A 12,649-nucleotide genomic window follows, 5' to 3' on the forward strand; every position below is an offset into this window, starting at 1 on the left:
CGGGCCCCAGGTGCCGATCAAGCGGCGTGACGTCACCGAATCTTCGGGCTCCCACTTCCTGGTGTGTCTCCGCCGCGGGACCGGATCGGCGAGCCGCAGCAGCAGGAGTCCGCCGCTCGCGTTCTGCGCTACCAACCCCCCCCCCGCAAAACAGGAAAAAAAAATTAACAATGACTAAAATAGCCCAATAAGAGCACAAATGTGCGCGACGCGCCCGTGAGACAGGGACCGAGCCGGCGCGGGCTGTCGCGATGGTGTGACCATGGACAGCAGGATAAAGTAAGCCGCCGTTTTGTTACGCGTTTATTACGTGCTTTATTACGCGCGCGTTTTCGCTCCGTCAGCACGTCACGCCGCTACAAAACGTGACAAAAAAAGAAAGAAAGAAAGAAAAAAAAAACCCGCCAACAGCCGAACCCCCCCATGACGAGTCTTTAAACAGCCTGTTAGCACGGCGGCTAACTCCGCCGACCAGCCTGCTAGTGGGGGTTTTTTTTCCCCGCGGACGGGACGGGAGCGATAAACGTTGCGTGACGGCCACTTTACGGCCAGACTCTTCCCCCCGTCTCGGGCCGACCGTGGCCGCACGACGGTGTCGTAACTCATGCGTGTGTGTGTGTGTGTCTGTGTGCGTGTGTGTGTGTGTGTGTTTGTGTCTACGATTGCAGCGAGAATCCCGGGAGGACGTTCGATTTGGTGCTGCAGGTGGCGTGCCCTCCGTCCGAACATGCAGGTAAGCTGCCTTGCTGGAAAAAAAACCCAGAATAATATGAGCGTGGGCGAACTGTCACGTCCTGGTGCTCATCTGCAGCCTGCCACCGTCGTCACCGGTGGCTAATCTGTCACCAGCAGAGGACCGAGACAGGTTAAACGTTCACAGGGTGACGTTGAAAGGGCCGGGCCGAGGAGTTGATGCACGGCCTGTCGTGAAGGTTTGTACAGGAAATAATAACAGTTCTGCAGTTCGGTGGGAATTTTTCACATACATCTCAAATATCGTATAAAACCCACGTGTCCTGTGGGTTTTTTTTTTTTTATAGACTACGTCTATCAACTGGCTCGTCGTTCGTCTCGCTTCTGACGTTAAATAGGTGCGGTGCAGGTGTCCTCAGACGAATTGTGAAAATAAAGTCATGGGTTCAGATGTCATATTGTCATAACCCACTTCCCCCCGAGACGCGCCAGGGCTAGTCTCATTTCCTGAGGTGCACTCTCAGGAGCGCAGGCCACATTTAAAGCCAAATGTCGGGCCCGCCAAGCTACGGCCCGCGCGTTGCGGTCCGGCCCAGGAAAGCGGCTTGGCGTGAGATAATTGCCGCGTCAGCGTTGCAAATCGAATTGGTTTCAGGTTGAGAGTATGGGGACGGCCGCTTGTGTTACATACGCTTCCCGCCGCTGACCGTGTGTTTGATTTATGTCAGCGATGGTTGATCGATGGAAGCAGGATATTATTTTATTGTTAATAAGGACATTTTTTTAGGCAGGATGTTTAAAAAAAAAATTTTATGTACAGTACAGGCCAAAAGTTTGGACACACCTTCTCATTCACTGTGTTTTCATTATTTTCCTGACCATTTACGTTGGTAGATTCTCACTGAAGGCATCAAAACTATGAATGAACACATGTGGAGTTCTGTACTTAACAAAAAAAGGTGAAATAACTGAAAACATGTTTTATATTCTAGTTTCTTTGCTCTGATTCCTGCTTTGCACACTCTTGTCATTCTCTCGATGAGCTTCAAGAGGTCGTCACCTGAAATGCTTTTCCAACAGTCTTGAAGGAGTTCCCAGAGGTGTTTAGCACTTGTTGGTCCAGCTCACCCCAAACCTTCTCGAATGGGTTCAGGTCCGGTGACTGTGGAGGTCAGGTCTCCACTTTTTGTTAAGTACATAACTCCACATGTGTTCATTCATAGTTCTAGATTCTCAGTGAGAATCTACCAACGTAAATAAAGAAAACGTATTGAATGAGAAGGTCTGTACTGTATTTGTCCCATTGGTAGTGTGCGTGATGCATGTCCGTTTAATGTCAGTAAGCAACATGCATCCCGTGCGCTCGCCGTCGTGTGGTGCTTTCTCAAGCCGGAACAGGCCTTGCTCTGCCAGTTCTCTAAACACATTTTTTTTTTTGGTCCGATGACCTATTCGTTTGGGCTTGGTTGATTTACCGTGTAAGAAAGGATGATGCTTCATGCTGCTGCCAACCACATTTGTGCTGAATCTATTTTCAGATGGCTTCCTGAAAAAGTCAGAGGCTTTTTCTTGCAGCAAAAGGAAGTGATTAAGCTCCAAGAGCTGAGGCTTGCATGTACGTTTAAAAGTTTGTGTTTGAGGCTTGAGGCTTGAGCATTGGCAGAAATAAACAGACCCAGGATCAAAGCCCACTTACTACCATTGTGTCCCTGAGCAAGAAACTTAACCCTGAGTGTCTCCAGACGGGGGACTGTCCCTGTCACGACTGATTGTAAGTCGCTCTGGATAAGGGCGTCTAATAAATGCCGTAAATGTAAACGCTTTTTTTGCTGATGTGCAGTTTTTTCTGACACCCAGAAGATTAGCTTTCATGATGTTTTCATGAACATAGTCTGATTGACAGCTCTCACACACCCCACTTAATTCTCAATACTCCCACCCGTCTCCTCTTGTGCACAGGGTGTGTCAGCCGACATGACATTGGGACCACGCCCACTAACACGACCAACGTGGAGATTATCAGCCCTTTTATTTCCAGCATTCGGATGGGCGGATCCAAGTGGTACACCATACATTAGGGCTGGCCGAGTTCACAGCCGAGAGTTGCTCCGAAACCCTTTATTTTCTATGGCTTGCGAGGAGCTAGAGCGGTTGTCAGTGTCGAATCTGACCCACTTGGCTGATCGGTTCCACGCAGTGGTGTGCACCGCGGTCCACGTTGAAATGTGTTGAATCGCATTTCGCACGGCCGGTAGATAGTGTTGGACCTTGCCCTTCGAAACCCAGACACACACAGCGGGAATGGAGGAAAAGCTGATCTTATCAGTCTCTGGACGTACAGAGATCTACAACGTGACATCATCGTCTTCCCGGGAGTTTGGGAGAACCTGCCCATTATTTGCGTTGTGCCCCGCGGCACGCTGAGAGGAATCACAAGCCTCCCGGCGAGCGCGGCGAACTCTGTTTACGCTACGCTGGGACAGTGGTGGCCTAGCGGTTAAGGGAGCCGCCCCGTAATCAGAAGGTTGCCGGTTCGAATCCCGATCCGCCAAGGTGCCACTGAGCAAAGCACCGTCCCCACACACTGCTCCCCGGGCGCCTGTCATGGCCGCCCACTGCTCACTCAGGGTGATGGGTTAAATGCAGAGGACAAATTTCACTGTGTGCACCGTGTGCTGTGCTGCTGTGTATCACAAGTGACAATCACTTCACTTCACTTTACACTTTCGTTATTTGTTGTGGGTGGCATTTTAATTTGACATCTAAAGTTTAAAGTGAAGTGATTGTCACATGTGATACACAGCAGCACAGCACACAGTGCACACAGTGAAATTTGTCCTCTGCATTTAACCCATCACCCTTGGTGAGCAGTGGGCACCTCAGTGGTACCTTGGCGGATCGGGATTCGAACCGGCAACCTTCTGATTACGGGGCCGCTTCCTTAACCGCTAGGCCACCACTGCCCCGGAGGACGGGTCTGGGAGGACGGGTCCCGGGTCTCACCCTCGGACGAGCCTCGAGCCGCCTGCTGCACCCTGGAACACCAGACCTTCACAGGCCCGACACCTGCCAAACATCTCTCACACGCTATTTGTTATGCATGTTCGGGTAGGTGGGTGTTAATGTGTTTTTTTCCCGTTCCGTCTAACACCTCGCGGCAGCGGCCATGTCTCATTGCCACCGGGAGAAGACGCGGCGGAAGGCTAAAAGAACCCCGGCGCCGACGGGACCTTTGACACGGCGTGGCGGAGCGGGAAATAGCCGAGCTTCCACGCTCGGCCGCGCCGAGCCGCCGTCGGCGTCCCTCCAGCCCGGTGCCAAAACTCACCAGATGAGGCTGGCTGTGCCAAGGCAGTAGGTGGAGGCAGATGCTACCTGTCTTTCCTGCCTGCTTTGGCCAGATTGCTCCCGGTAATAAAGCAATAAAGCTAATAGATGAGAATACCGTTTTCCCCCCTCCAACCGCCCTCGCACGGCAATTAGCAGATAAACGACTTTGTCGCCGGCTTCGCTTTCCTCTCTCGCTTTGATCTCGCGCACGGGCCGGCCTTTTGCCAAAGAACGATTGCGAACGAGCGATCTTTGGATGTTGGTCAGTAATGATGCTTTGTCTGTGTTCGGCCTGGGAGGGGGCGGGAGGGGGTCGGGTGCGGCTGCCAGCGATGAATCTCCGCCTCCGCCGAGGCCGCGCAGGAGCTACAGCGGCCCTCCGTCACGTCAAGCACGCTGCTCTTTCCCCACCTCCCGGCCCCTCGAGCCGCGGGCCGATTTTGGGGCGTCGCCGCCAAACAAGCGCCGAGCACCGGCGCTAAATACATTTCTTTCTTTTTCGTTTTTTTTTTTTTTGTTTTCGAAGCGCTCCTATTTAACCAACTGTGTGGTTTTTTTTTTTATGCCCTTTGACCTCCAGCTCATGTTCTAATAATCTGATTGGCTTGCAGCTGTGTGTGTGGGTCAGAGCTGGCTAACGCTAAAAGAATTCCCTGTGGGTCTAGCAGATGTCACACTGGGCAGAAATGGTGTTGATTGGTCATTAGTCCTACCAGGCTACTCCGACTGGCCGCTTCTGCGCATCTTATTATCATCATTATTATAGTGTAATAAGACGGATTGTAGCTTTAGACTGAGATGTTGAAAAGTTGCAGAAGTTCATTATCATTATTTCCTGTGGCACGGTTCATTAGTTGCAGATGCAAGTCGAACTTTTTGAACAGTTGTTCCTGACCAAGCAGAGAGATAAAGCAACAATTTTCTTTAAACCATTTCTCATCCGCCATTTGTAATACTAGAGCCATTGCCACAACCAAGTATACATATACACTTAATGCACAAATTCAGACAAGGTCTGACATTGGTCTGTGGATAAAGAACAGGAAAAGCAGGAAAAAATGGTGCAGGACGTGTGTTTTTTGTGAAATGTCTGCGCAGAGTACTATATTTTGAGAAATGGAGTGAAAGTTGTATGTCTATGAAGACCTCAATGGCTCTTTAACGTGTATATAATTACACTTCTTGTAATGCCTGTACATTTAATGGGGTCAAAAACAGTATTGAGATTTATTTAGGGCCCTATGATTTCCGCGGACGGAATCATGGAATCCAACGAATAAAATGGAATCCTCTGTAAAACGCATAATTGCATATAATTCGCGCTTCTGGATGCTGCAGGCTGGACCTTTGCACACACCAACGCACTTGTCCGTTCGGTTCTGCGCGTGTGCTTGGCTCGGAACACCGACGTCCTCAGAAAAGTAAGGAATTCGACACACATGGACACATTAGGCCCGATTTTTGCCTCCTTACACTCCAGCCCTCGCCTAATTACAGCAGACGACAGTAGATATTGTTAATAAGTGCGATTAGTTGTTGATTTTACTCGTAATTTAATACACAGACACACTTTATAGGGTGATAGATGTGGGCCAGTGATTATAGGTTATATAGATGTGGGCCAGTGATCAACGCGGTAGTGGCCCTGATGTGATTTTGCCGTTGCTGATGTCATTTTCATACACGTCAGTATTAAACTAGCCAACAAATATAGCCAGTAGCTCATTTGTCTGTGTTTCTGGAAACCGTTGCCAGGGAATCAGTATGCTTTACGTGAGTATTGTCCCCCCCCCCCACATTCTGCTGCAAGGTTTCCACCTCGCCCATACTGCCCGAAACACCACCTGTTCCCACCAGACGAGGCGTCCTCCTACTGCGGGGGGTATCTGAAGCTCGGCGGTTGTGACAGGAGCAGCCAACCCCCTGCCGGGGGGAGGGGACACCGTTCCCCGGACATTCGGTGCGACGCCTCGACTCCACCGGAGAGAGTCCTGGAGAGCGGGGCGCAGGAGGCGTAATGCGGAAGTGTGCTTTGAAAGAGATCCTGCCGATTGCAGCAGTCTGAATACGGTGGGGGCTGTTGGCGCGTCTTGCATCACTCTGACGCTTCTCGGCAAACCCCTGTGCCTCCCTTGAAGCGCAGGATCCATTGAAATGCACTAATGCAGTTGGTCTGATGCTGGAACGTCTTCTAGGCACAGGCCTTGGTGCTGCTATTTTTAGACCTCATTGCTCGGCTGAAAAGTAGGAGCCTGATCTATAATTTAGCTTTGAATAGGATTTCTAGATTTGTCACCTTGTCCTTTCCACTCGTTTGCACTTGGGTGACTGGCCTCCGTCTCGCTCGCTACCTCACGTTCATGAGCATGTTTGCTCTCATTCCTAAAATGCGCTAACTTAGCATTTACACAGAAGCATGTCTTCTTCAGACGGTTTAGATGTTTACACAGCGGCGCTGCCCTCGCTCACACAAAAAAGGGGTGCAGCGGTGGCCTAGAAGAAGTGGTTGCTGGTTCGAATCCCCGATCCGCCAAGGTGCCACCGAGCAAAGCACCGTCCCCACACACTGCTCCCCGGGCGCCTGTCATGGCTGCCCACTGCTCACCAAGGGTGATGGGTTAAAGAGGACACATTTTGTTGTGTCACCGTGTGCTGAGCCTCACAATGACAATCACTTTCACTTCAATCAAGGGTTTTTTTTTTTTGGGACCTGGCTATTTTCAAAAGTCTAGATATGTATGTTTGTAGTACTCTGTGCCGTTAAGAACGGGGTCACTGTTGCCTGATGGCAACTGAGTGCTTCTGTAGCCGACATGCATGGCAAGCACCATCAGAAAAAAAAGAAAACAGGCTTTTTTTGGAACCTTATATCCTACGACAGAAATGTATTTTAATAATTGTTCCAATGATATGTGCACACAATGCGAAAACACGATCTTGTGCACATTTTGAGTTTCGTCAGCTGCCATGGATCCATATAGTCAGTCCACGAGTGACGTGTATGAATTTTGTGGTACCGAGTCTGGCCTATGGGTCCCTTCTTGGGATGCGGCCCATTTTTCACGACAGAATCTAGGTCAGTCCCAGTGGATGCTTTTGCGTTGGCTTAGCTGTGCTATTTGTCATTGTTTGTCATGTGACTCGCATGAGGTCTTTGTCACCCATTCTGTGGCCCTGTTTCAGTACCTGATTGGCCTACTAGCCTTTAATTCAAGTGCTCAACTGCAGAATATGACGTTAGAGAAAACCTCCCGTGCACTACATCTTAGCTGCAAAAATAATAATAAAAAAAATAATAAGAAAAATTATCGTATTCTCGGGATAATCACCAGCTATTTTATTTTGACCGCACTCACTGTAAAGATACTTGCATATGTGGTTGGAGAGTAAAGATCCATCATCGATCCAGCACGATATCTGGTAAGAAGTGGTCCCGAGCTCAGAAATTGGCCATTGATGGGTGACGGTGGCTACAGCTGGGGCCTGCAAGGTGCATATGCGTACCCGCCCTTTTTCTCGCCGGAACCGTGTCTGTAATTTTCTGGGTGTGGAGAGCTTTGCGGAAGACACAAATTAGACTGTTTGTGAAGACCAGGCTCAAGATGCTTGGCAGATACCGGCCTTTGGCTCGTGATCTGTCGTTTTTTTTTTTTTTAACGCGTTGTATGTTGTGGCTGCTGCCACCCCTATGCAGGATTAACGCTGCACAATTATTAATTGTCACCGCTTTGAATGGATAATTGAGGGTTTTTTTTTTTTTTTTTATTAGTTAGTTTTTTTTGTGTTTTTTTTTTTTTTTTTTTTTGTTCCTGGTCCGTGAGTATATGTGTGAAGCAGATGGCGCGAGCATATGGTTTGAAACTTGTGATTACCTGCTGCCGCCCCTCACCAGCTTTTCTCCCCAAACTGGGAACCCCCCCCCCATTATAGGTGAAGGCATAGCGATGTAGAGGAAATCCACGCAGAGAGGGGCTTCATCTCCTTCGCGGGGTCACGGCGGCGCGGCCTTGAAACGAAACTCAATCTCGCCCGCACCGACAGACGGCCGTTTATTGAGCGTCACGCGAGGCACATCGCAGATCGCTCCCTCCCATGCAGGCAGTTGACAAACAATCCTCGGCGCGGACGTGCATTGTGACACACTCCGCTAATATGCAGTGATACGCAGAGACTGTCACATCGCTGGCATCCATATGCTACTCCACTCAATCATGAAGCTGTGAAATTAGGTTGTGCACCCCCCCAACTAACTCCAAGGAGGGTGTCTCTCCGCCTCCCTCTCCCCCTCCTTCAGGCTACATCTCCGAGGAAGCCTGTGCAGCACGCCGTGCTTTTCGGGAGGGCCGCGCTTTGACAAGCTGTTTGGTTTTTTTTTTTTTTTGTTTTTTTTTTTACCTTTCTTTCTTTGCGGCGGCATTCGCTCCTTTTTTTTTTTTTTTAGACGGCCGCTTGATTCCTGTCTATGCCGGAGCTCCATCCGTTTTGGAGCCGTGGGCTTCAGCTCGGAAGAGGAGTGGAGAGGAGAGGAGAGGAGAGGAGAGCCGTAAATTACGGTGCTTTTGGAGCAAACAAGTTTGCCGGAAGTTCAGAGTTAGTTTGCCAGCGAATCAGGTTGTCAAAATGAATAAAATGGATTTCATTTGCTGACATTGACCTTGCATCACCATTCAAAATATCTCGTTGATTATACATGTTGCTTTATGTTTCGTGCGTAAAACACTGAAATCCCACAGCAACATATTTATAACATGTTGAAAACACCGATGATACATCACAGTACTGTCGATTCATTATTTACACATTGCAGGACCGTAGTCCTGCGATAAAGTTATGATGACAAAGTTATGATGCAGGCATAATTTTTTGCCAGAATTTGCTCATGAAACCACTTTATTTAAAAAGAGACAATTTTCAGAGACAAGAGTGTACAGATAATTGTGAAAAAAGTTTGTCCCTCCCCTAGTGACGCCATAGGGATATGTCCTCACCCCAAAATGTCTATTCCCCGCACGCTCACCGCGATACACACCGACTGTGTCACCGCTAAGGACCATATCATTGCGGAGTGGAATCTCGTTTGCTTAATAAATTAGCATGAAATGTAATGCCATTGCAGCGTGCGATCTGAGAAACCGGCTTTTATTATTTTTTTGGGGAGGGGCGACCCTCTGTGTTTCTCTTTTTCCGCGCGAGCCTGAAAGATGCTCGCTAATCTGCTTACCCCCTTTTAAATGGTGGACGCGCGGGGCGGGGGTGGGGCTACTCGCGGCTAAAGTAAGTCTACTGATCCAGAAGTAAAGTGATGACCACTGTTATTCCTTTTCTCGCTCGGGGCTCTGAAAATCTCCACCCGCTCCCCTCCCCTTTCTTCTCTCTCTTTTCGGTCCCCGCTCTACTTTTCAGAGGGGACAGAGAATGCTGGTAGAAAAAAAAAAAGAGCGAGAGAGGGAGAGAGAGAGAGAGCTCCTTGTACTGACAATAGACTTTTTTTTTCTACCATATGTTCGGTTGACATCTTCATCAGGTTCACAGCAGGTTACCTTAGTTAACTTTCACTCCAGTGCTTGATGGGATTTTCTTCTGTTTTCTTGACTAGCTGCCTCAAAGTCTAGACGCGCACAGAAAAAATAATAAAACAGACCTTCCAGTGTGCCACGCACAATACGGCCATTGTGGCTCCTAAGGAGCACCAGCTTCCTCTTAGCAGCTAGCTCTTTGCTCAGTGCCGACCACCACAAAAGACAATGGCTTTGTTCCGAGGCTCAGAGTGGGCTAATCCATACCTCAGTGTACTGTGAAATAAGTCTTTTATAGATAAGAGAAAGAAAGCGGGTGGCTTGGGGGGGTAGGAAAAAAAGAGCGAAAGCATTGCGGCGCAGGTTGGAGTTCAGCTCTTCAACCTCTGGCCAAGTGTGAGGTGCATAGAAGGGTGAAAAGGGGGGGACAGAAAAGAGGCGTAAACGACAAGGCCTCAGATGTACAGGTTGGAGCGCCGGGCTTCTTCTCCGGAACCAGGCCGCTGCTCTTACGCACGATGGACAGGATTTTAATCCTTGCTTTTAAGAAAGAATTTTGGACGCATCAGGTGGTGGCTTGAGTCAACATGGGTAGTCAAGTGTCCCAGAATGCATTTCACACGGACACACATCAAGAACAAAGTGGTGCCACCGCAGGAAGTCATTTCTGCCATTTCTGCATTCTGAGCTAAAGAAGAGGAACGTAGGAATGGTGGAGAGAGAGCACGGGTGCCAAGCCGAGAGCAAAACGTTCCAAATTGGGGTAGCATTTCACCGTAAAAAATTAAAATAAATAAATAAATAAATAATTTTGGTTTACCAGGCGCTGGTGTTGCTGTGAAGATCGCGTCTTCTCCTGTGGTCCCAGAACAGTATGGAGATTGTTTAGTTTCAAAATTCACAAATATATATCACACCATCCAAAAATACATTTCTTGATTCAGCAACAGATGTAACAAGTTTCACAAATATAATTTAAGACTTAGAAGACTCTAAAAAAATTAAGTGATGCAATAATGTCAGTGCAGTTTATTCACAAACCAGTAAAACTACATTTACAAACCACCGTATATATTTTTGAATACCCTTACGGTGCTCGATTCACAAATGTGTTTTTAATCAAAAGGTAGCCAATCAAATGTCTCCAATGTCTACAGCAAATCAGCAAGAATCAGCACAGTCTCTGCATATCAGCATGATAAGCTGCTGCATTTAGATGTCCAGGAAGTTTCAAAAATCCACAAACAAATGTAAGGGTATTCACAAATATATGCGGTGGTATGTAAATGCAGTTTTATTGGTTTGTGAATAAATGTAACTGCACTGACATTTGTGCATCACGTAAATTGTTCACAATTGACAACAATTCGTTTTGTCACCGTGTCCTGCAGTGTTTCACAATGACAATCACTCCACTTTTACTTCAACTCAACTAAAGTAAATCACACAGTGCAGACCCACCACACAACACAGCTTGCAGTTATAAACTGCAGCAAAACAACGACTGTCTTTCAAAAGTGCTTTTGAACAAAGTAAATAGCATGCACATTGTTCACTTTACCCACAAAACGTACAGATAAAGACCCGAAATCTTGGCCTAAAAAGCGATGTACGGACTGTACTGTGGGACATCATCACACCCCTACTATACGTACATGAATTAAGTAATCAATCGTCTAAAAAAACAGCAGATTTGTTGATTATCAAATAATCGATAGTTGTATTGTATCATATATATATGATGAAGTTAGTGCTGCACGTTTAATCTAATCGCAATCGTAATCGCGATGTCAGTCTTTGCGATTACATGAACGCAAAAAGCTGCGATTTAAATGATTAGTACATGGATTGGATCGGCGACATATCCGATCCATTCTCTCATTCTCTCAAAGTTTGCGAGCTGACTGAAGTTTCACTTCAGTCGGATATGAGGTGTTTGGTCACATGACTTTCGATTCGGCGACATGGTTAGACGCCGCATGACGCGCTGCATCGTACGTCAACGTCGCCGCCATATAGCGATAGGCTCTGCTGTGGCGTGAAGCATATACATGTCTATGGAGAGAAGTGCATAAAAATGCCTCACTCTTGTGCTGCTTGGGGCTGTACAAACCGCTGTTCGCTCCAAACCAGATCCCGGGGGATTACATTTCATAGGTAAGGCTGGACAATTGTTTTGAATATATTTGGCCATTATAAAATCCCATTTTTATTTATAAATCTTAACCTTAGCTAAGATAGGCTAAGCTAGCGAAGCTATGCATTCCTGTGTTCAAGTCAGCCTCCAAACAACGTTTTGGCTAAATGTAGGCATTAACTATTTAGACTGTTCTTAGCTGTTTAGTTAACTTTTCTCAAACTTTGAAGGTTTCCTACAGAAATTCACCTCAGTTTACAAATCTTAACCTTAGCTAAGCTAGCAAAGCTATCCATCCCTGTGTTCAAGTCAGCCTCCAAACAATGTTTTGGTTAAACGTAAGTACTATAATACGGGATTTTATAATTGCCAAATATAATCAAAACAGTTGTTTAGCCTTACCAGGGTTTGTCGTTCGACAGTAATGTAAAGATTTTTTTGTGATTTATTTAATTTTGTAGAATATTGTATTTTGAAAGCACTGGGCATTTCAGGTTTTTATAAGTAGTTTGTATGTTTCACTTAGAAATTAAACATTTCACTTAGTATGTGACTTTTCATTGATATACAAGCAAGTGTCCTTTATCATATCGCAATCGCATATCGCAATATTGATCTCAATAATCGCAATATGTCTTTTTCCCAAAAACATGCAGCCCTAGATGAAATAACAAATTGCCTTCCTCTGTTATTAATACATATTTTTATGAAAACAATAGACTCTTGCATTAAATAAATGGCAGTAATTAACTTTGGTAGTTTATGGTTGAAATAATTGATCAGCTGGTGGCCAAGCCGCAGCCCTGATTGGCCTACTAGCCTTTAATTGAAGTGCTCAACTGCAGAATATGACATTAGAGAAAACCTCCCGTGCACTACAGCTTAGCTGCAAAAATAATAATAATAAAAAAAATAAAAATAATCGTATTCTCGGGATAATCACCAGCTATTTTATTTCAACCACACTGTAAAG

General features: G+C 46.8%; 1 protein-coding gene across 8 annotated transcripts in view; it reads left to right on the forward strand.

Annotated features, from left to right (window-relative positions):
- dennd1b (DENN/MADD domain containing 1B) overlaps nucleotides 1-12,649 on the forward strand; it is a 77,540-nt gene continuing 64,891 nt past the window's right edge. For 3 of the 8 annotated variants that reach the window (XR_003743147.1, XM_028961160.1, XM_028961164.1), the window contains exons 1-2: nucleotides 8-279; nucleotides 669-733. Coding sequence is in view for 7 of the 8 variants with exons in the window: in XM_028961160.1 (XP_028816993.1) it covers nucleotides 263-279; nucleotides 669-733 (82 nt within the window). In the remaining variant the exon portion in view is untranslated. Of the gene's footprint in view, nucleotides 280-668; nucleotides 734-12,649 lie in introns of all 8 variants that reach the window. The other 5 variants (XM_028961163.1, XM_028961165.1, XM_028961167.1 and 2 more) reach the window with 4 other exon arrangements.

Source organism: Denticeps clupeoides, chromosome 19, assembly GCF_900700375.1.
Source record: "Denticeps clupeoides chromosome 19, fDenClu1.1, whole genome shotgun sequence".
Taxonomy (NCBI): domain Eukaryota; kingdom Metazoa; phylum Chordata; class Actinopteri; order Clupeiformes; family Denticipitidae; genus Denticeps; species Denticeps clupeoides.